Genomic DNA, 23,923 nt, shown 5'->3' on the forward strand with positions numbered 1-23,923 from the left:
GGGATTCGAATTTATTTTCTTTTTATAACAAGAGGAGGGGGCTTCTAATTTATTTTATTTTTTAGGAAAAAAGTGGGGTCCTTTCTCCTGATTTTATTTTTTTTTGGGGGGGAAAAAGAGGGGAAGCAACTCCCGATTTTTTTTTGGGGGGGGGAATATTTAATTATTTTTAAGAAAAAAAGAGAATTCGCCTGATTTTTATTTTTTTTGGAGGAGGGGGAATTTATTTAGATTTTTTTTAAGAATAAAAGAGGAGACCCCTGAATTATATTTTTTTTTAGAGGGGGGAATATTTTGATTTTTTTTAAGAATTAAAGAGGAGGCCCAATAATTTTTTTTTGGAATGAGGGAATTTATTTAGATTTTTTTTTTTTTTTAAGAATAAGAGGAGACCCCTGGATTATATATTTAGAGAGGGGAGAATTAATTTAGATTTTTTTTAAGAGAAAAGAGGCCCCTGATTTTTTTTTTTTTTTTTTTTTTTTTTTTGAGGGGGAGGGAAAATTATTTAGATATTTTTAGAAAAAACCAGGAGGCCCCTAAATTATTTTTTCTTTTTAGAGGGGGGAATATTTTGATTTTTTTTTAAGAATAAAAGAGGAGACCCCTGAATTATATTTTTTTTTCAGAGGGGGGAATATTTTGATTTTTTTTTTTTTTTACAGAAAAACCTCCTCCCGATATTTTTTTTTTTTTTGGTGGGATTTTTTTTTTTTTTAATTTTTAACAGTAAAAGAGGAGACCCCTGAATTATTTTTTTTAGGGGAGGAGGGGGAATATTTTGATTTTTTTTTTTTTTTTAAGAACAAGCTCCTCTTGATATATATATTTTTTTTTTTTATTTTTTTTTTAAGAACAAGCTCCTCCCGACATATATATATATTTTTTTTTTTTTTGTGGTATTTTTTTTTTTTTAATTTTTAACAGTAAAAGAGGAGACCCCTGAATTATTTTTTTTAGGGGTGGGGGAATATTTTCATTTTTTAAATAAAAAAACCAGGAAGCTCCTCCCGATTTTTTTTTGTGTGGGATTTTTTTTTCTTAATTTTTAACAGTAAAATAGCAGACTCCTGAATTATTTTTTTAGGGGAGGGGGCAATATTCTGATTTTTATTTTTTTGAAGAAGAAGCTCCTCCCGATTTTTTTTTTTTATTTTTTCTGGTGTGGGATTTTTTTTTCTTAATTTTTAACAGTAAAAGAGGAGACCCCTGAATTATTTTTTTAGGGGGGGGGGAATATTTTGATTTTTTTTTTTTTTGAAGAAGAAGCTCCTCCCGATTTTTTTTTTTTATTTTGTTGGGGTGGGATTTTTTTTTTAAATTTATTTTAATTTTTATAATTTTTTCGGGGGGGGGTGGTACCAAGTGGGGGTCTCTCCCCCCCCGCCCACCGTGGCGCTCCCCCCGCAGTTGGATGCGTGGGCCCGCGAGAAGGCGCTGATGGCCGCCGACCCCACGCGGGACCCCCCCCCGCGGGCGCCCCCCAAGCCGTGGCTGCAGCACCCGGCGTTCCTGGCGGAGCTGGCGCAGAACCGCGAGTGGCTCCAGAGGATCGAGAAGGTTCCATTGGGGGGGGGGGGGGGGGGAGGGGGGGGGGGGGGGGGGGGGGGGGTGGGTGATGCTGGCGCGCTGCCCCGCCCCCCTCCTGCACGCCCCGCCCCCCCTCATGCACGCCCCGCCCTCCTCCTGCACGCCCCGCCCTCCTCCCGCACGCCCCCACCCTCCTCCTGCACGCCCCGCCCCCCTCCTGCACGCCCCGCCACCTCCTGCACGCCCCGCCCCCCTCCTGCACGCCCCGCCCCCCTCCTGCCCGCCCCGCCCCCCTCCTGCCCGCCCCGCCCTCCTCCTGCACCCCCCTCCCCCTCCTGCACGCCCCGCCCTCCTCCTGCCCGCCCCGCCCACCTTCTGCACCCCCCGCCCCCCTCCTGCACGCCCCGCCCCCCTCCTGCACGCCCCGCCCCCCACGCGCGGGTTCCGCCCCCCTCCTGCCCGCCCCGCCCCCCTCCTGCACGCCCCGCCCACCTCCTGCTCGCCCCGCCCCCTCCTGCCCGCTCCGCCCCCTCCTGCACGCCCCGCCCCCCACGCCCCCGTCCCGCCCCCTCCTGCACGCCCCGCCCTCCTCCTGCACCCCCCGCCCTCCTCCTGCACGCCCCGCCACCCACCCCCCACGCGCGCGTCCCGCCCCCTCCCGACCCACCACCCCACCCCCCCCCCCGTTCCCAAATTTTGGTTGAGTCCGTTGGGAGCCGAGGCAACCAAGGGGTGTCACGTCCCCTTTCCCCCCCCCCGCCATCAGGCGCACGTGGTGTCGCCTCCCCCGTGTGTCACCTCCACTCGTGTCACTCCCCTCCCGAGTGTCCCCCGAGTGTCCCCAATCTGTGTCACCTCCCCTGTGGGTCCCCCCTGTGTCACCGCCCGTGTCACCTCCCCCGTGTCCCCCTCCCCCGGTGTCACCCCCACTCGTGTCACTCCCCCGTGTGTCCCCCCCCAATCATGTCACCCCCTCCCGTGCGTCCCCCATGTGTCACCCCCACTGGTGTCACCCCCACTCGTGTCACTCCCCCCCGTGTGTCCCCCCCCTGTGTCACCTCCCCTGTGGGTCCCCTCCCCGTGTCACCCCCACTGGCATTGCTCCCCCCGTGTGTCACTCCCCCCGTTTCCCCCCCCATCTTGTCACCTCCCCCTTGTGTCCCCCGAGTGTCCCCAACCCGTGTCACCCCTCCCGTGTGTCCCCTCCCTGTGTCACCCCCACTCGTGTCACCTCCCCCGTGTGTCACTCTCCCCCCGTGTGTCACTCCGACCGTGTCCCCTCCCTGTGTCCCCTCACCCGGTGTCACCCCCTCCCGTGCGTCCCCCATGTGTCACCCCCACCCGTGTCACCCCCACCCGTGTCACCTCCACTCGTGTCACTCCCCCCCCCCCATGTGTCCCCCAAGTGTCCCCAATCTGTGTCACCTCCCCTGTGGGTCCTCCCTGTGTCACCTCCCCCTTGTGTCACCGCCCGTGTCACCCCCCCCGTGTCCCCCTCACCCGGTGTCACCTCCCCTCGTGTCACCCCCCCGTGTGTCCCCCCCCCCAATCATGTCACCCCCCTCCCGTGCGTCCCCCATGTGTCCCCCCCACCCGTGTCACCTCCACTCGTGTCACTCCCCCCCATGTGTCCCCAGCCTGTGTCACCTCCCCCTTGTGTCACTCCCCACCGTGTGTCACTCCCACTCGTGTGTCCCCCGAGTGTCCCCAAGCTGTGTCACCCCCCCCCGTGTGTCACTCCCCCCGTGTCCCCTCCCCCTCCTGTCATTCCCACTCGTGTCACCCCCCCCCCCGTGTGTCCCCCGAGTGTCCGCCCACTCTGTGCCACCCCCCCATGTCCCCTCCCTGTGTCACCCCCAACCTGTGTCACCTCCTCGTGTCAGCCCCACTCATGTCACTCTCCCGTGTGTCCCCAACCCGTGTCACCCCCACTGGTGTCACTCGCCCCGTGTGTCACTCCCACCGTGTCCCCTCCCTGTGTCACCTCCCCCTTGTGTCACCGCCCGTGTCACCTCCCCCGTGTCCCCCTCACCCGGTGTCACCCCCACTCGTGTCACCCCCCCGTGTGTCCCCAACCCGTGTCACCCCTCCCGTGCGTCCCCCATGTGTCACCCCCACCCGTGTCACCTCCACTCGTGTCACTCCCCCCATGTTTCCCCAGCCTGTGTCACCTCCCTGTGGGTCCCCTCCCTGTGTCACCCCCACTGGTGTCACTCCCCCCGTGTGTCACTGCCCCCCCGTGTGTCATCCCACCGTGTCCCCAACCCGTGTCACTCCCCCATGTCCCCTCCCTGTGTCACCTCCCCCTTGTGTCACTCCCCCCCGTGTGTCACTCCCACTCGTGTGTCCCCCGAGTGTCCCCACCCTGTGTCACCCTCCCCCGTGTGTCACTCCCCCCGTGTCCCCTCCCCCTCCTGTCATTCCCACTCGTGTCACCCCCCCCCCGTGTGTCCCCCGAGTGTCCACCCACCCTGTGCCACCCCCCCATGTCCCCTCCCTGTGTCACCCCCAACCCGTGTCACCTCCTCGTGTCAGCCCCACTCATGTCACTCTCCCGTGTGTCCCCCGTGTGTCCCCAACCCGTGTCACCCCTCCCGTGTGTCCCCTCCCTGTGTCCCCCCCACTGGTGTCACCTCCCCTTGTGTCACTCGCCCCCGTGTGTCACTCCCACCGTGTCCCCTCCCTGTGTCCCCTCACCCGGTGTCACCTCCACTCGTGTCACTCCCCCCCCATGTGTCCCCCGAGTGTCCCCAATCTGTGTCACCTCCCCTGTGGGTCCTCCCTGTGTCACCTCCCCCTTGTGTCACCGCCCGTGTCACCTCCCCCGTGTCCCCCTCACCCGGTGTCACCCCCACTCGTGTCACTCCCCCATGTGTCTCCCCCCAATCATGTCACCCCCTCCCGTGTGTCCCCCATGTGTCACCCCCACCCGTGTCACCTTCACTCGTGTCACTCCCCCCCATGTGTCCCCAGCCTGTGTCACCTCCCCTGTGGGTCCCCTCCCTGTGTCCCCCCCACTGGTGTCACTCCCCCCGTGTGTCACTCCCCCCGTTTCCCCCCCCACCTTGTCACCTCCCCCTTGTGTCCCCCGAGTGTCCCCAACCCGTGTCACCTCTCCCGGTGTCCCCTCCTCGTGTCAGCCCCACTCGTGTCGCTCCCCCCGTGTGTCCCCCCACCGTGTCCCCAACCCGTGTCACTCCCCCATGTCCCCCTCCCTGTGTCACCTCCCCCTTGTGTCACCTCCCCCTTGTGTCACTCCCCCCGTGTGTCCCCCGAGTGTCCCCAGCCTGTGTCACCCTCCCCCGTGTGTCACTCCCCCCGTGTCCCCTCTCCCCTCCTGTCATTCCCACTCGTGTCACCCCCCCCCGTGTGTCCCCCGAGTGTCCGCCCACCCTGTGTCACTCCCCCATGTCCCCTCCCTGTGTCACCCCCACTGGTGTCACCTCCCCCTTGTGTCACTCCCCCCCCGTGTGTCACTCCCACCGTGTCCCCTCCCTGTGTCCCCTCACCCGGTGTCACCCCCTCCCCGTGCGTCCCCCATGTGTCACCCCCACCCGTGTCACCTCCACTCGTGTCACTCCCCCCCTCCCATGTGTCCCCCGAGTGTCCCCAATCTGTGTCACCTCCCCTGTGGGTCCTCCCTGTGTCACCTCCCCCGTGTGTCACCGCCCGTGTCACCTCCTCCGTGTCCCCCTCACCCGGTGTCACCCCCCACTCGTGTCACTCCCCCGTGTGTCCCCCCCCAATCATGTCACCCCCACCCGTGTCACCTCCACTCGTGTCACTCCCCCCTTGTGTCCCCCGAGTGTCCCCAACCCGTGTCACCCCCCCATTGTGTCCCCCATGTGGATCCTGCCCATGTCCCCTCCCCCTTGTGTCACCCCCCTCGCTCATGTCACCTCCCTGTGTCACCTCCCCCTCGTGTCACCTCCACTCGTGTGTCCCCCCACCGTGTGTCACTGCCCCGTGTCCCCCCATCCCGTGTCACCTCCCCGTGGTGTCCCCTCTGTGTCCCCCCCCCGTGTCCCCAACCCCTGTCACCCCTGCTTGTGTCCCCTCCCCCCCCCGGTGTCCCCCACCCCGTGTCACCTCCCCGTGTGTCCCCTGTGTGTCCCCAGCCGCTGTCACCTCCCCGTGGTGTCCCCCCTGTCCCCTGTGTGTCACCCCCTGTGTGTCCCCCACACCCCGTGTCACCTCCCCCCGTGTCACCCCCTGTGTGTCCCCCCTGTCCCCTGTGTGTCACCCCCTGTGTGTCCCCCCTGTCCCCTGTGTGTCACCCCCTGTGTGTCCCCCCCACCCTGTGTCACCTCCCCCCGTGTCACCCCCCCCAAACTGTCCCCTTTGTGTCCCCTCCCCCTCATTGTCCCCCCCATGGTGGCCGCCCCAAAACGTCCCCAGTGTCCCCTCAGTGTCCCCCCCACCACCCCAACCCCTCGAGATCAATGTTGGGGTCCCACCTCACCCCAAGCCCACCCTAGAACATGAGGAGCTGCCCCAACATCTCCCCAACCCTTTGAGATCAATTTTGGGGTCCCACCTTGACCCCATAACCCCAATGAGAAGATGAGGAGCAGCCCCAACATCTCCCCAGCTCCTCATGATGAATTTTGGGGTCCCACCTCACCCCAAACCCCACCCCAGAACATGAGGAGCTGCCCCAACATCTCCCCCACCCCTCAAGATCAATTTTGGGGTCCCACCTTGATTCCAAATCCCCACCTTGACCCTGTAACCCCAGTGAGAAGATGAGGAGCAGCCCCAACATCTCCCCACCCTTTGAGATCAATTTTGGGGTCCCACCTCACCCCAAACTCCACCGTAGAACGTGAGGAGCTCCCCCAACATCTCCCCAACCATTTGTGATGAATTTTGGGGTCCCACCTTGCTCCCCACCACCCCAACACCTCATGATGAATTTTGGGGTCCCACCTTGCCCTAAACCCCACCCCAGAAAAGGTGGAGCAGCTCCAACATCTCCCCAACCCATTGAGATCAATTTTGGGGTCCCACCTTGCTCCCCACCACCTCAACCCCTCAAGATCAGTTTTGGGGTCCCACCTCGCTCACCCCATCCCCACCTCCAGGAGGGCGAGGAGCTCCCCCAACATCTCCCCCACCCCTCGAGATGAGTTTTGGGGTCCCACCTCACCCCAAACTCCACCCTAGAACATGAGGAGCTGCCCCAACATCTCCCCCACCCTTTGAGATCAATTTTGGGGTCCCACCTTGCTCCACCACCACCCCAACCCCTCGATATCAATGTTGGGGTCCCACCTCACCCCAAGCCCACCCTAGGACAATAGAAGCTGCCTCAACATCTCCCCAACTCCTCAAGATCAGTTTTGGGGTCCCACCTCACCCCAGCCCCACTGTAGAATATGAGGAGCTCCCCCAGCATCTCCCCCACCCTCAAGATCAATTTTGGGGTCCCACCTTGATTCCGAATCCCCACCTTGACTCTGTAACCCCAATGAGAAGATGAGGAGCAGCCCCAACATCCCCCCAGCTCCTCATGATGAATTTTGGGGTCCCACCTCACCCCAAACCCCACCCTAGAACATGAGGAGCTGCCCCAACATCTCCCCCACCCCTCAAGATCAATTTTGGGGTCCCACCTTGATTCCGAATCCCCACCTTGACCCCACAACCCCAATGAGAAGATGAGGAGCAGCCCCAACATCTCCCCAACCCCTCGAGATCAGTTTTGGGGTCCCACCTTGGCCCCAAACCACCCTAGAATGTGAGGAGCTGCTCCAACATCTCCCCAACCATTCGTGATGAATTTTGGGGTCCCACCTTGCTCCTAAACCCCATCTTGACCCCCAAACCCCATCCCAGGAAGGAGAGGATTTACCCAAACATCTCCCCAACCATTTGTGATCAATTTTGGGGTCCCACCTTGCTCCCCACCACCTCAACCCCTCGATATCAATGTTGGGGTCCCACCTCACCCCAAGCCCACCCTAGGACAATGGGAGCTGCCCCAACATCTCCCCAACTCCTTGGGATGAATTTTGGGGTCCCACCTCACCCCAACCCCACTCTAGAACATGAGGAGCTGCTCCAACATCTCCCCAACCCATTGAGATCAATTTTGGGGTCCCACCTTGCTCCCCACCATCCCAACACCTCATGATGAATTTTGGGGTCCCACCTTGCCCTAAACCCCACCGCAGAAAATGTGGAGCAGCTCCAACATCTCCCCAACCCATTGAGATCAATTTTGGGGTCCCACCTTGCTCCCCACCACCCCAACCCCTCGAGATCAATTTTGGGGTCCCACCTCACCCCAACCCCACCTCCAGGAGGGCGAGGAGCTCCCCCAAAATCTCCCCACCCCTCGAGATGAATTTTGGGGTCCCACCTCACCCCTAGCCCACCCTAGAACATGAGGAGCTCCCCCAACATCTCCCCAACCCATTGAGATCAATTTTGGGGTCCCACCTTGATTCCAAATCCCCACCTTGACCCTGTAACCCCAATGAGAAGATGAGGAGCAGCCCCAACATCTCCCCAGCTCCTCATGGTGAATTTTGGGGTCCCACCTCACCCCAAACTCCACTCTAGAACATGAGGAGCTCCCCCAACATCTCCCCAACCATTTGTGATCAATTTTGGGGTCCCACCTTGATTCCGAATCCCCACCTTGACCCCATAACCCCAATGAGAAGATGAGGAGCAGCCCCAACATCTCCCCAACCCCTCGAGATCAGGTTTGGGGTCCCACCTTGGCCCCAAACCACCCTAGAACATGAGGAGCTGCCCCAACATCTCCCCAACCATTCGTGATGAATTTTGGGGTCCCACCTTGCACCTCACCACCTCAACCCCTCGAGATCAGTTTTGGGGTCCCACCTCACCCCAAACTCCACTCTAGAACATGAGGAGCTCCCCCAACATCTCCCCAACCATTCGTGATGAATTTTGGGGTCCCACCTTGCTCCTAAACCCCATCTTGACCCCCAAACCCCATCCCAGGAAGGAGAGGATTTACCCAAACATCTCCCCAACCATTTGTGATCAATTTTGGGGTCCCACCTTGCTCCCCACCACCCCAACCCCTCGAGGTCAATGTTGGGGTCCCACCTCACCCCAAGCCCACCCTAGAACATGAGGAGCTCCCCCAACATCTCCCCAACCCCTTGAGATCAATTTTGGGGTCCCACCTCACCCCAAACTCCACCCTAGAATATGAGGAGTTCCCCCAACATCTCCCCAACCCCTTGTGGTGAATTTTGGGGTCCCACCTTGCCCTAAACCCCACCCCAGAAAATGTGGAGCAGCTCCAACATCTCCCCAACCCATTGAGATCAATTTTGGGGTCCCACTTTGCTCCCCACCACCCCAACCCCTTGTGGTGAATTTTGGGGTCCCACCTTGCCCTAAACCCCACCCCAGAAAAGGTGGAGCAGCTCCAACATCTCCCAACCCATTGAGATCAATTTTGGGGTCCCACCTTGCTCCCCACCACCTCAACCCCTCAAGATCAATTTTGGGGTCCCACCTCGCTCACCCCAACCCCACCTCCAGGAGGGCGAAGAGCATCCCCAACATCTCCCCCACCTCTCGTGATGAGTTTTGGGGTCCCACCTCACCCCAAGCCCACCCTAGAACATGAGGAGCTCCCCCAACATCTCCCCCACCCCTCAAGATCAATTTTGGGGTCCCACCTTGATTCCGAATCCCCACCTTGACCCCGTAACCCCAATGAGAAGATGAGGAGCAGCCCCAACATCTCCCCAGCTCCTCATGATGAATTTTGGGGTCCCACCTCACCCCAAACTCCACTCTAGAACATGAGGAGCTCCCCCAACATCTCCCCAACCCATTGAGATCAATTTTGGGGTCCCACCTTGCTCCCCACCACCCCAACCCCTTGAGATGAGTTTTGGGGTCCCACCTTGCTCCCCACCACCCCAACCCCTCGAGATCAGTTTTGGGGTCCCACCTCGCTCACCGCATCCCCATCTCCAGGAGGGCGAGGAGCTGGTGCAGGCCAAGCCGGAGCTGAGCGGGGCCGTGCGGCGGCAGCTGGAGGAGCTGCGGCGCTGCTGGCAGGAGCTGGAGAGCTCCAGCCAGGCGCGGAGCCGGCGCTTGGCCGAGGCGGCGGCCGCCGAGCGCCTGGCGCGGAGCTTCGCCGACGTGGAGGCGCGGCTGGGCCGGCTCGAGGAGCAGCTCGAGAGCGTCGGGGGCGGCGGCGGCAGCTCCGACCTGCGCAGCGTCAGCCGGCAGCTCCACCGGCTGCAGGTGCGTGGGGACAGACGGGATGGGGACAGATGGACGTGGGGACAGATGGACAGCAGGGATGGGGACAGATGGACAGCAGGGATGGGGACAGATGGACATGGGGACAGCAGGGATGGGGACAGATGGACATGGGCAGCTCCGACCTGCACAGTGTCAGCCGGCAGCTCCACCGGCTGCAGGTGGGCACAGGACAGATGGACATGGGGACAGATGGACGTGGGGACAGATGGACATGGGGACAGATGGACAGCAGGGATGGGGACAGATGGACGTGGGGACAGATGGACATGGGGACAGATGGACATGGGGACAGATGGACATGGGCAGCTCCGACCTGCGCAGCGTCAGCCGGCAGCTCCACCGGCTGCAGGTGCGTGGGGACAGATGGGATGGGGACAGATGGACGTGGGGACAGATGGACAGCAGGGATGGGGACAGATGGACAGCAGGGATGGGGTCAGATGGACATGGGGACAGACGGGATGGGGAGAGATGGACATAGGGACAGATGGACATGGGCAGCTCCGACCTGCGCAGCGTCAGCCGGCAGCTCCACCGGCTGCAGGTGCGTGGGGACAGACGGGATGGGGACAGATGGACGTGGGGACAGATGGACATGGGGACAGATGGACGTGGGGACAGATGGACATGGGGACAGATGGACAGCAGGGATGGGGACAGATGGACAGCAGGGATGGGGACAGATGGACGTGGGGACAGCAGGGGACAGCAGTGAGCAGCGGCTCCGACCTGCGCAGCGTCAGCCGGCAGCTCCACCGGCTGCAGGTGGGCACAGGACAGCAGGGATGGGGACAGATGGACGTGGGGACAGATGGACATGGGGACAGATGGACATGGGGACAGATGGACAGCAGGGATGGGGACAGATGGACGTGGGGACAGATGGACATGGGCAGCTCCGACCTGCGCAGCGTCAGCCGGCAGCTCCACCGGCTGCAGGTGCGTGGGGACAGATGGACGTGGGGACAGATGGACATGAGGACAGCAGGGATGGGGACAGATGGACAGCAGGGATGGGGACAGATGGACATGGGGACAGATGGACAGCAGGGATGGGAACAGATGGACAGCAGGTCATGGGGGACAGATGGACATGGGGGACAGATGGACAGCAGGACATGGGGGGGATACCAGACCTTGGGGGGACACCAGGCCTTGGGGGACAGCAGCCATTGGGGGACAGAGGGGTTGGGGAGATGTTGGGTCCTGGGGAGATGTTGGGTCATGAAGGGACATTGAGTGCTGGGAAGTTACGGAGAACAGCAGGTCCTGGGTGGTCACCAGATGTTTGGATGGTCATCAGATATCGGGGGGACACCAGGCCTTGAGGGACAGCAGACTTTGGGAGGGACACCAGGTGTTGAGGGGACACCAGGCCTTGGAGAGATGTTGGGTCCTGGGGAGATGTTGGATCTTGGAGGAACATTGAGTGTTGGGGTGGCACCAGGTCTTGGATGGTCACCAGATGTTGGGGGACACCAGGGGTTGGGGACACCGGGGGTGGGGGGCACAGCAGGTGTTGGATGGTCCTCAGATGTTTGGATGGTCACCAGACCAACACCAGGTGTTGGGGGGCATTGGGTAGTTGGGGGACATCAGGTTATGGGGGGGATGCAAGAATTTGGGGGACACCAGGCCTTGGATGGACTTTGGGTGGTGTTGGGACACCAGGCTATGGAGGGACACCAGGTTATGGTGGGCATGAGGTTATGGTGGACACCACATTAAGAGGGACACCACGTTGTGGTGGGTGACACCAGGTTATGGTGGACACCAAGTTATAGAGGACACCACATTATGGAGGGGTGACACCAGGTTATGGTGGACACCAAGTTACGGGAGGTGACACCAGGTTGTGGTGGACACCAGGTTGTGGTGGACACCACATTATGGGGGTGATACCACATTTTGGGGGGTGACACCAGGTTATGGTGGACACCCCATTAGGAGGAACACCACGTTATGGAGGGTGCCACCAGGTTATGGTGGACACCACATTATGGAGGGGTGACACTAGATTATGGTGGGCACCCCATTATGAGGAACACCATGTTATGGGGGCTGACATCAGGTTATGGTGGACACCAGCTTATGGTGGACACCAAGTTCTAGGGGGTGCCACCATGTTTTGGTGCACACCAAATTACGAGGCCACCACACTTTGGGACCGGGACATTTTTTTGGGAGGAGCTCTGGGCGCTCTGGGTCCCTTCCCGGCCATGGTGGCCTCCACGCGTGGTGTCCCCGTGTCGCGCAGACCATGGAGTCGCAGGTGGAGCAGTGGTCCAAGGAGGTGGGCGAGCTGCAGGCGCAGGCGGCGGCGCTGCCGGCAGCGGCGGCCGGGCGCGAGGCCGTGGGCGAGCGGCAGAGCGCGGTGGGGACGCGCATCGTGCGCCTCATCGAGCCCCTCAAGGAGCGCCGCAGGATCCTGCTGGCCTCCAAGGAGGTCCATCAGGTCAGCCACGAGCTGGAGGACGAGGTGGTGAGTATGGGGTGGGGTGGGGCTGGGTGGGGGTGGAGGTGGAGGTCGGGATGAAGGTGGAGGCGGGATGGGGGTGGAGGTGAATGGGGTGGAGGTGGAGATGGAGATGGTGGAGATGGAATGTAGATGAGATGGAGATGGAGATGGAGATGGAGATGATGGAGATGGAGATGGAGATGGGATGGAGATGGAGATGGGATAGTTTTAGGTGAATGGGATGGAGATGGAGATGGAGATGGAGATGGAGATGGGGTGGAGATGGATGGGGATGGAGATGGGATGGAGATAGCATAGTTTTAGGTGAAGGGGGTGGAGATGGGATGGAGATGAAGATGGATGGGGATGGAGATGGGATGGAGATGGAGATGAAGATAGAGATGGATGGGTATGGAGATGGAGATGGAGATGGAGATGGAGATGGAGATGGAGATGGAGATGGAGATGGAGATGGAGATGGGATGGAGTTGGGATGAAGATGGAGATGGATGGGGATGGAGATGAGATGGAGATGGGATAGTTTTAGGTGAAGGGGGTGGAGATGGAGATGGAGATGGAGATGGAGATGGAGATGGAGATGGAGATGGGATGGAGATGGAGATGGAGATGGAGATGGAGATGGAGATGGAGGTGGAGATGGAGATGGAGGTGGAGATGGAGATGGGATGGAGTTGGGATGAAGATGGAGATGGATGGGGATGGAGATAGGATAGTTTTAGGTGAAGGGGTGGAGATAGGATGGAGATGGAGATGATGGAGATGGGATGGAGATGGGATGGAGATTGCATAGTTTTAGGTGAAGGGGGTAGAGATGGGATGGAGATGGGATGGAGTTAGGATGAAGATGGAGATGGATGGGGATGGAGATGGGATGGAGATAGAGACAATGGAGATGGAGATGGGGGTTAAGATGGAGAAGGAGATTGGATGGAGATGGGATGGAGTTTGAGATGAAGGGGGTGGAGATGGAGTTGGAATGGAGATGGAATGGAGATGGGATGGAGTTTTATGTAAATGGGATGGAGATGGGATGGAGATAGAGGAGTGAAGATGGAGAAGGAGGTGGGATGGACTTCTGGTGAATGGGGTGGAGATGGAGATGGAAATGGAGATGGGATGGAGATGAAATGAAGATGGATGGGGATGGAGATGGGATGGAGGTGAAGACATGGGATGGAGATGGGATGGAGATGGGATGAAGATGAAGATGAAGACAGAGGGGGATGGAGATGGGATGAAGATGAAGACAGATGGGATGGAGATGAAGATGGGATGAAGATGAAGACAGGTGGGATGGAGATGGGATGAAGATGAAGACGGGTGGGATGGGATGGAGATGGGATGAAGATGAAGACAGATGGGATGAAGGTGAAGATGAAGATGGGATGGAGATGGGATGGAGATGGGATGAAGATGGGATGAAGATGAAGACAGGTGGGATGGAGATGGGATGAAGATGAAGACAGGTGGGATGGAGATGGGATGAAGATGAAGACAGGTGGGATGGAGATGGGATGAAGATGAAGACAGGTGGGATGGAGATGGGATGAAGATGAAGATGGAGGGGGATGGAGATGGGATGAAGATGGGGACGGGACAGAGGTGAACACGGAAATGGGGTGGGGTGGGGAACGGCCATGTGGGACAGCGATGACACCGAGCTCCACCCCTGCCCCAGATGTGGGTCCAGGACCGCCTGCCCTTGGCCATGCTCAAGGACCACGGCACCAACCTCCAGACCGTGCAGCAGTTCATCAAGAAGAACCAGGTCAGCGCCCGCGCGGCGTCTGGGCTCATGGTGGGACCCCAAAATCCACCACGGGGGCTGGGGAGGTGTTGGAGCAGCTCCTCACCTTCTTGGGTGGGGTTTGGGGGCCGAGGTGGGACCCCAAAATTCACCACGAGGGGTTGGGGTGGTGGGGAGCAAGGTGGGACCCCAAAACTGATCATGGGGAGATGTTGGGGCAGCTCCTCACCTTCTGGGGTGGGGTTTGGGGGCAAGGTGGGACCCCAAAATTCACCACGAGGGGTTGGGGTGGTGGGGAGCAAGGTGGGACCCCAAAACTGATCATGGGGAGATGTTGGGGCAGCTCCTCACCTTCTTGGGTGGGGTTTGGGGCCAAGTTGGGACCCCAAAACTGATCATGGGGAGATGTTGGAGCAGCTCCTCACTTTCTGGGGAGGGGTTTGGGGCCAAGGTGGGACCCCAAAATTAACCACGAGGGGTTGGGGTGGTGGGGAGCAAGGTGGGACCCCAAAACTGATCATGGGCTGATGTTGGGGCAGCTCCTCCCATTTTTGGGTGGAGTTTGGGGACCAAGGTGGGACCATCCACCATCCTGGTGGTTCTGGGGTCAGGGAGATGTTGGGGCAGCTCCTCACCTTCTGGGGAGGGGTTTGGGGGCAAGGTGGGACCCCAAAACTGATCATGGGGAGATGTTGGGGCAGCTCCTCACCTTCTTGGGTGGGGTTTGGGGGCAAGGTGGGACCCCAAAATTCACCACGAGGGGTTGGGGTGGTGGGGAGCAAGGTGGGACCCCAAAACTGATCATGGGCAGATGTCCTCACAAACTCCTCCCATTTTTGGGTGGAGTTTGGGGGCCAAGGTGGGACCTTGCACCATCCTTGGTGCTCCTGGAGCTGGAGGGTCCCACCCCACACTGAACCCTCCACCCCACCCCACCCCACGGCCCCCTCAGAACCTGCGCAGGGAGATCCAGGTGCACCGGCCCCGCGTGGACGAGGTGCTGGAGCGCGCGGCCGCCGTGGCGTCCATCCGGAGCCCCGAGGCCGAGGGCGTGCGGGGGCTGCTGGAGCGGCTGGGCGCGCTCTGGGCCGAGCTGCAGGAGCAGACGGAGCGGCGGCAGCAGGCCCTGGACGCCACCTTCCAGCTGGAGCAGTACTACTTCGACGTGGCCGAGGTGGAGTCGTGGCTGGGCGAGCAGGAGCTGCTGCTGATGAACGAGGAGAAGGGGAAGGTGGGGCTGGGGCTGGGGGGCGGTGGTGGTTGGGTCGGCCTGGTTGGGTGAATTGGGTAAACTGGGTGGGTTGGGTTGGTTGGGTGAGTTTGATGGATTGGGTTGGGTTGGTTTAATTGGGTGGTTGGGTTGGGTTGGGTTGGTTGGGTGAGTTTGATGGGTTGGGTTGGGTTGGGTTGGTTTAATTGGGTGGTTTGGTTGGGTTGGTTGGGTGAGTTTGATGGGTTAGGTTGGTTTAATTGGGTGGTTGGGTTGGGTTGGTTGGGTTGGTTGGGTGAGTTTGATGGATTGGGTTGGGTTGGTTTAATTGGGTGGTTGGGTTGGGTGAATTGGGTGGGTTGGGTAAACTGGGTGGGTTGGGTTGGTTGGGTTGGTTGGGTGAGTTTGATGGGTTGGGTTGGGTTGGTTTGGTTTAATTGGGTGGTTTGGTTGGGTGAATTGGGTTGGTTGGGTGAGTTTGATGGGTTGGGTTGGTTTAATTGGGTGGTTGGGTTGGGTTGGGTTGGTTGGGTTGGTTTAATTGGGTGGTTGGGTTGGGTGAATTGGGTGGGTTGGGTAAACTGGGTGGGTTGGGTTGGTTGGGTTGGTTTGATTGGGTGAGTTTGATGGGTTGGGTTGGGTTGGTTTAATTGGGTGGTTGGGTTGGGTGAATTGGGTGGGTTGGGTTGGTTGGGTTGGTTTGATTGGGTGAGTTTGATGGGTTGGGTTGGGTTGGTTTAATTGGGTGAGTTTGATGGGTTGGGTTGGGTTGGTTGGGTTGGGTTGGTTGGGTGAGTTTGATGGGTTGGGTTGGTTTAATTGGGTGGTTGGGTTGGTTGGGTGAGTTTGATTGGGTGGTTGGGTGTTGTGGTGTGTTGCATTTTGGTTGGGTTGGGCTGGTTGGGTGAGTTTGATGGGTTTGGTTGAGTTGGGTTGGTTTAATTGGGTGAATTGGGTGGTGTTGGGTTGGGTTGGTTTAGTTGGGTGAATTGGTGAATTGGATGGGTTGCGTTGGTTGGGTTGGGTTGATGGGTTGGGTTGGTTGAATGAGGTGAATTGGGTGGTTGGGTTGGGTGAGGTTGGGTTGGTTGTGTTGGGTTGGGTTGTTGGGTTGGGTTGATTGGGTTGTGTTCAGTCGTTGGGTTGGTTTAATTGGGTGAATTGGGTGGTTTTGGGTTGGGTTGGGTTGGTTTAGTTGGGTGGTTGGGTTGGGTTGGGTTGGGTTTTGGTTGGGTTGGGCTGGTTGGGTGAGTTTGATGGGTTTGGTTGAGTTGGGTTGGTTTAATTGGGTGGTTGGGTTGGTTTGCTTGGGTGAGTTTGATGGCTTGGGTTGGTTGGGTTGGTTTAATTGGGTGAATTGGGTGGTTGGGTTGGGTTGTTGGGTTGTGTTTGGTCGTTGGGTTGGTTGAACTGGGTGAATTGGGTGGGTTGGGTTGGTTGCGTTGGTTGGGTTGGGTTGATTGGGTTGTGTTCAGTCATTGGGTTGATTTAATTGGGTGAATTGGGTGGTTTTGGGTTGGGTGAAGTTGGGTTGGTTGGGTTGGGTTGGTTGGGTTGAGTGCCTTTCTTGGTTTGGGTTGGTTGCACAGGTTGAGTTGGGTTGGCTTTGTTGGGTTGGGTGGATTGGTTGGGTTGGGTGGTTGGGTTGGTTGCACAGGTTGAGTTGGGTTTAGCTGGCTCTGTTGGGTTGAGTGGTTGGGTTGGTTGGGTTGGGTTGGTTGGGTTGAGTGCCTTTCTTGGTTTGGGTTGGTTGCACAGGTTGAGTTGGGTTGGCTTTGTTGGGTTGGGTGGATTGGTTGGGTTGGTTTTGGGTTGAGTGCCTTTCTTGGTTTGGATTGGCTCTGTTGGGTTGAGTTGGGTTGGTTGCCCTGGTTGGGTTGGGTTGGGTTGGTTAAATTGGGTTTAGCTGGCTTGGTTGGGTTGGGTGGTTGGGTTGGACTGGTTGGGTTGGTTGAGTGCCGTGCTTGGTTTAGGCTGACTATGTTGGGTTGGGTGGTTGGGTTGAGTGCCTTACTTGGTTTGGGTTGGCTCTGTTGGGTTGAGTTGGGTTGGCTCTGTTGGGTTGGGTGGTTGGGTTGGGTTGGTTTGTTGGTTTGGGTTGACTCTCTTGGCTTGGGTGGTTCGGTTGACTGCACTGGTTGGGTTGGTTGGTTGAGTTGGTTTGGGTTGGCTCTGTTGGGTTGGATGGTTGGGTTGGTTGGGTTGGTTGGTTGATTGAGTTGGGTTTCACTGGCTTTTGTTGGGTTGGGTGGTTGGACTGGTTGTTGGGTTGGTTGGTTGGGTTGGTTGGGTTGGGTTCTGTTGGTTGGACTGGTTGGGTTGGTTGGGTTGGTTGGTTGGTTTGGTTGGGTTGAGTTGGTTGGTTGAGTTGGTTGTTGACTGGTTGGGTTGTGGTTGGTTGGTTGGGTTGGTTGGTTAGTGGTTTGTTGGGTTGGTGTTGGTTTGGTTGGGTTGGTTGGTTTGGGTTGGGTTGGTTGGTTGGTTGCTGGTTGAGTGGTTGATTGTTGAGTTGGGTTGTGGTTTGGTTGGGTTGGTTGGTTGGTTGGTTGGGTTGGGTTGGTTTGGTTGGGTTGGGTTGGTTGGGTTGGTTGGTTGAGTTGGGTTGGTTGGTTGGGTTGGGTTGGGTTGGTTGAGTTGGGTTGGGTTAGTTGGGTTGGTTGGTTGGTTGGTTGGTTGGTTGGTTTGGTTGAGTTGGGTTGGTTGGTTTGGTTGGGTTGGTTGGTTGGTTGGGTTGGGTTGGTTGGGTTGGGTTGGTTTGGTTGGGTTGGGTTGGTTGGGTTGGTTGGTTGAGTTGGGTTGGTTGGTTGGACTGGTTGGGTTGGTTGGGTTGGGTTCTGTTGGTTGGGTTGATTGATTGAGTTGGGTTTCACTGGCTTTTGTTGGGTTGGTTGGGTGGTTGGTTGGGTTGGGTTGGTTGGTGGTGTTGGGTTGGGTTGGGTTGGTTGGGTTGGTTGGGTTGGGTTGGGTTGGGTTAGTTGGGTTGGGTTGGTTGGTTGGGTTGGTTGGGTTGGGTTGGTTGGGTTGGGTTGGGTTGGTTGTGTTGGGTTGGTTTGGTTGTTTGGTTGAGTTGGGTCCCATCAACGGCCGCTGCCAACCCCCGCGCCCGCAGGACGAGCAGAGCACCCTGCAGCTCCTCAAGAAGCATCTCCTCACCGAGCAAACCATCGAGAACTACGAGGAGACCATCGCCCAGCTCTCCCGCCAGTGCCGCGCCCTCCTCGAGCTCGGCCACCCACAGAGGTCCGCCCACGCCCCGCCCACGCCCCGCCCACGCCCCGCCCACCCCCCGGAGCACCCTCGGGTGCCCCCAGCACCCAGCGGGGCTGACGGCGCCATGGTGTCGTTGCGCAGCGAACAGGTCAGCAGGCGGCAGTCGCAGGTTGACCGGCTGTACGTGTCTCTGAAGGAGCTGGTGGAGGAGCGCAAGGTCAAGCTGGAGCAGCAGTACTGGCTCTACCAGCTCAACCGCGAGGTGGACGAGCTGGAGCACTGGATCGCCGAGAAGGAGGTGGTGGCCGGCTCGCCCGAGCTGGGGCAGGACTTCGAGCACGTCACGGTGAGGGCGGGACGGGCTTGGTGGGGTTGGTGGGGTGGCTTTGGTGCCGTGGGTGAGGTGGGGTGGAGAAGTTGGTGGGGGTGGAGAAGTTGGTGGTGCTGTCGTGAGGGGTCTGGGGGCCTTTGCTGAGCTCTGGCAGGGGCCCTGGCACCTTCCTGGTGGTCCTGGCACCATCCTAGAGGTCCTGGCACCATCCTAGAGGTCCTGGCCATCTCCTCTGTCCCCTGATGGTCCTGACACCATCCTGGTGGTCCTGGCACCATCCTGGTGGTCCTGACCATCCCCTCTGTCCGCTGGGTGAGGGTCCTGGCAGATTCCTGGTGGTCCTGGCACCATCCTGGTCCTGGCCATCTCCTCTGTCCCCTGGTGGTCCTGGCACCATCCTGCTCCTGGCACCATCCTGGTGGTCCCGACCATCCCCTCTGTCTGCTGGGTGAGGGTTGTGGCACGTTCCTGATGGTCCTGGCACCATCCTAGAGGTCCTGATCATCTCCTCTGTCCCTTGGTGGTCCTGGCACCTTCCTGGTGGTCCTGACACGTTCTTGGTGGTCCTGGCCCCATCCTGGTGGTCCTGGCACCATCCTGGTCCTGGCCATCCCCTCCATCCCCTGGCTGGTGGTCCTGACATGTTCTTGGTGGTCCTGGCACCATCCTGGTGGTTCTACCCCCCACCCCACCCCACCCTGGTGGTCCTGGCACCATCCTGGTGGTGTCATCCTGTCCTGGTGGTCCTGGCCATTCTCTCCATCCCGTCTGGAGGTCCTACCCCCACCCCACCCCATCCTGGTGGTCCTGGCACCATCCTGGTGGTGGCATCCTGCCCTGGTGGTCCTGGCCATCTCCTCCGTCCACTGTCTGGAGGTCCTACCCCCACCCCACCCCACCCTGGTGGTCCTGGCCCCATCCTGGTGGTCCTGACACGTTCTTGGTGGTCCTGGTCCCATCCTGGTGGTCCTGGCCCCACCCCACCCCACCCTGGTGGTCCTGGCACCATCCTGGTGGTCCTGGCCCCATCCTGGAGGTCCTACCCCCCCACCCCACCCCACCCTGGTGGTCCCACGCCCCGCCCACCCCTGACCCCCTGCCCCACGTCCACCCCGGGGCCGCCTCAGCTGCTGCAGGAGAAGTTCCTGGAGTTCGCCAGCGAGACGGGCAGCGTGGGCCAGGAGCGCATCGCCGCCGTCAACCAGATGGTGGACGAGCTCATCGACTACGGCCACGCCGACGCCGCCACCATCGCCGAGTGGAAGGACGGCGTCAACGAGGCCTGGGCCGACCTGCTGGAGCTGATGGAGACGCGCGCGCAGATGCTGGCGGCGTCGCACGAGCTGCACAAGTTCTTCAACGACTGCAAGGAGCTGCTGGGGCAGATCGAGGAGAAGCGGCAGCGGCTGCCGGAGCTGGCGGCGCGCGAGGGCCGCGGCTCGGCCGGGGCGCTGCAGCGGGCGCTGGGCGCCTTCGAGCACGACGTGGAGGTGCTGGTGACGCAGGTGCGGCGGCTGCAGGAGGGCGCGGCGCAGCTGCGCACGCTCTACGCCGGCGACAACGCCGAGGCCATCGCGGGCCGCGAGCAGGAGGTGCTGCGGGCGTGGAAGGAGCTGCTGGCGGCGTGCGAGGAGTGCCGGCTGCACGTGGCCAGCGTGGCCGACAAGATCCGCTTCGTGGGCACCGCCCGCGACCTGCTGGCCTGGATGGACGGCGCGCTGCACCAGATGGGCGCCGGCGAGAAGCCCAGGTAGGGGGCAAGGGGGGGCTTCAGGAGGTGCTGGGGCTTGGTCCATCCGAGGGTCCATGTTCTGGTCCATCATGGACCCAAAGACATGTCCTGGTCCATCCGAGGGTCCATGGTCCATCACAGACCCAAGGAGCATGTCTGGTCCTCATGGTGCCACCACCCCATGTCCTGGTCCATCTGAGGGCCCATGTCCTGTTCCACCATGGACCCAAGAACCACGTCCTGGTCTCTCATGGTGCCACCATCCCATGTCCTGGTCCATCCGAGGGTCCATGTCCTGTTCCATCATGGACCCAAAAGACATGTCCTGGCCCACCAAGGACCCAAGAACCATGTCCTGGTCCATCTCAGGGTCCATGTCCTGGTCCATCATGGACCCAAAGACATGTCCTGGTCCATCCGAGGGTCCATGGTCCATCACAGACCCAAGGAGCATGTCCTGGTCTCTCATGGTGCCACCATCCCATGTCCTGGTCCATCTGAGGATCTGGGTCCTGTTCCACCATGGCCCCAAGGACATATTCTGGCTTCTCATGGTGCCACCACCCCATGTCCTGGTCCATCTGAGGGCCCATGTCCTGTTCCACCATGGACCCAAGAACCACGTCCTGGTCTCTCATGGTGCCACCATCCCATGTCCTGGTCCATCCGAGGGTCCATGTCCTGTTCCAGGACCCAAGGAGCAAGTCCTGGCCCACCAAGGACCAAACATGTCCTGGTCCATCCGAGGGTCCATGTCCTGGTCCATCATGGACCCAAAGACATGTCCTGGTCCATCCGAGGGTCCATGGTCCATCACAGACCCAAGGAGCATGTCCTGGTCTCTCATGGTGCCACCACCCCATGTCCTGGTCCATCTGAGGGCCCATGTCCTGTTCCACCATGGAGCCAAGAACCACGTCCTGGTCCATGTGAGGATCTGGGTTCCATCATGGTCCGTGTGAGGATCCTTGGTTCCACCATGGACCCAAGGATCAAGTCCTGGCCCACCATGGAGCCAAGAACCACATCCTGGTCCATCCGAGGGTCCATGTCCTGTTCCAGGACCCAAGGAGCAAGTCCTGGCCCACCAAGGACCCAAGGACCATGTCCTGGTCTCTCATGGTGCCACCATCCCATGTCCTGCTCCATCCGAGGGTCCATGTCCTGGTCCATCATGGACCCAAAGACATGTCCTGGTCCATCTGAGGGCCCATGTCCTGTTCCACCATGGAGCCAAGAACCACGTCCTGGTCCATGTGAGGATCTGGGTTCCATCATGGTCCGTGTGAAGATCCTTGGTTCCACCATGGACCCAAGGATCAAGTCCTGGCCCACCATGGAGCCAAGAACCACGTCCTGGTCCATCTGAGGGTTCATGTCCTGTTCCATCATGGACCCAAGAACCATGTCCTGGTCCATCCCAAGGTCCCATGTCCTGGTCCTTCTGAGGACCTGGGTCCTGTCCCACCATGGACCCAAGGACCAAGTCCTGTCCCACCATGGACCCGAGGACCAAATCCTGTCCCACCATGGCTCCAAGGACCATGTCCTGTCCCACCATGGACCCAAGGACCATGTCCTGTCCCACCATGGACCCAAGGACCATGTCCTGGTCCATCCCAAGGTCCCGTGTCATGGTCCATCTGAGGACCATGTCCTGTCCCACCATGGCTCCAAGGACCATGTCCTGTCCCACCATGGACCCAAGGACCATGTCCTGTCCCACCATGAACCCAAGGACCATGTCCTGTCCCACCATGGACCCAAGGACCATATCCTGGTCCATCAGGAGAAACCCCCCACCCTTCCCCATGCCAATGTCCCCTCCCACCACCAAGGACCTCCCCCCTTGTCCATCCCCGCCCCAGGGACGTGTCCTCGGTGGAGCTGCTGATGAACGACCACCAGAGCCTCAAGACGGAGATGGAGGCGCGCGCCAAGAACGTGGCCACCTGCCTGGAGCTGGGCAAGAGCCTGGTCCTCAGCAAGAGCCCCGCGGCCGACGAGGTGCCCGGGGGGGTGGACAATGTGGGGAGGGGGCCCGGTGGGACCTGTGGGGTGTCCCGAGCCACGTCCCCCCCTCCCCGCAGATCAAATCCCACATGGAGAAGCTGCTGGCCAAGAAGAAGGAGATGACGGAGAAGTGGGACAAGCACTGGGAGTGGCTGCAGCAGAGTGAGTGGACACCAGAAGGTTTTTGGGGGATGGCGAGTGTTGGGGGGACACCGGGTCTTGGGGTGGGCATTGGGTTGTGGAGGACACCAGTTTATGGGGGTCACCAAGTTTTGGGTGGTCATCGGGTGTCGGGTGGACATTGGGTGTTGGGGGACATCAGGTGTTGGGGTGGACATTGGGTCGTGGGAGTCAATTTGTGGGAGTCAGCAGGTTACGGGGGACACCAGGTTATGGGGGACATGAAATTATGGGGAACACCAAACTATGAGGAACATGAAATTATGGGGATCACCAAATTATGGGGAACATGAATTATGGGGTCACCAATTATGGGGAAACCAATTAGAGGAACATGAAATATGGGGATCACCAATTATGGAACCCAATTGTGAGGATCACCAAATTATGAGGAACATGAAATTATGGGGATCACCAAATTATGGGGAACATGAAATTACAGGGAACACCAAATTATGAGGAACACCAAATTATGGGGAACACCAAATTACAAAGAACATCAAATTATGGGGAGCACCAAATTATGAAGAACTTGAAATTACGGGGAACACCAAGTTACAGGGAACACCAAATTATGAGGATCACCAAATTATAGGGAACACCAAATTATGAGGAACACAAAAGTATGGGGATCACCAAATTATGGGGGACATGAAATTAAAATTATGGGGAACACCAAATTATGGGGAGCACCAAGTTATGAAGAACATCAAATTATGGGGATCACCAAACTATGAGGAACATGAAATTACAGGGAACACCAAACTACGAGGAACACCAAATTAAATTATGGGGAACGCCAAATTATGAGGAACATCAAATTATGGGAATCACCAAAGTATGAGGAACACAAAATTACAGGAATCACTAAATTATGGGGAACACCAAATTATGAAGAATATCAAATTTCGGGGAACACCAAATTATGGGAGACACCAGAGTATGGGTGACACCAAATTATGGGGAACACGAAATTACGGGGAACACCAAACTATGAAGAACATCATATTATGGGGATTACCAAATTATGAGGAACATGAAATTACAGGGATCACCAAATTATGGGGAACACCAAATTATGAGGATCACCAAATTACAAAGAACATCAAATTATGAGGAACACGAAATTATGGGGAGCACCAAATTATGAAGAACACCAAATTATGAAGAACATGAAATTACGGGCATCATCAAATTATGAGGAACATGAAATTACAGGGAAC

General features: G+C 58.3%; 1 protein-coding gene across 7 annotated transcripts in view; it reads left to right on the plus strand.

Annotated features, from left to right (window-relative positions):
* The window catches only part of SPTBN4 (spectrin beta, non-erythrocytic 4), a 68,373-nt gene that overhangs the window by 27,608 nt on the left and 16,842 nt on the right, over positions 1-23,923 (plus strand). For all 7 annotated transcript variants that reach the window (XR_010443319.1, XM_064738004.1, XM_064738005.1 and 4 more), the window contains 10 exons: positions 1,411-1,560; positions 9,505-9,777; positions 12,056-12,280; positions 13,956-14,045; positions 14,977-15,255; positions 18,344-18,474; positions 18,586-18,790; positions 19,903-20,525; positions 22,376-22,514; positions 22,598-22,682. Coding sequence is in view for 6 of the 7 variants with exons in the window: in XM_064738004.1 (XP_064594074.1) it covers positions 1,411-1,560; positions 9,505-9,777; positions 12,056-12,280; positions 13,956-14,045; positions 14,977-15,255; positions 18,344-18,474; positions 18,586-18,790; positions 19,903-20,525; positions 22,376-22,514; positions 22,598-22,682 (2,200 nt within the window). In the remaining variant the exon portion in view is untranslated. The remainder of the gene's footprint in view (positions 1-1,410; positions 1,561-9,504; positions 9,778-12,055; positions 12,281-13,955; positions 14,046-14,976; positions 15,256-18,343; positions 18,475-18,585; positions 18,791-19,902; positions 20,526-22,375; positions 22,515-22,597; positions 22,683-23,923) is intronic.

The sequence above is a fragment of the Zonotrichia leucophrys genome, unplaced genomic scaffold, assembly GCF_028769735.1.
Source record: "Zonotrichia leucophrys gambelii isolate GWCS_2022_RI unplaced genomic scaffold, RI_Zleu_2.0 Scaffold_152_111051, whole genome shotgun sequence".
In the NCBI taxonomy this organism is placed as follows: domain Eukaryota; kingdom Metazoa; phylum Chordata; class Aves; order Passeriformes; family Passerellidae; genus Zonotrichia; species Zonotrichia leucophrys.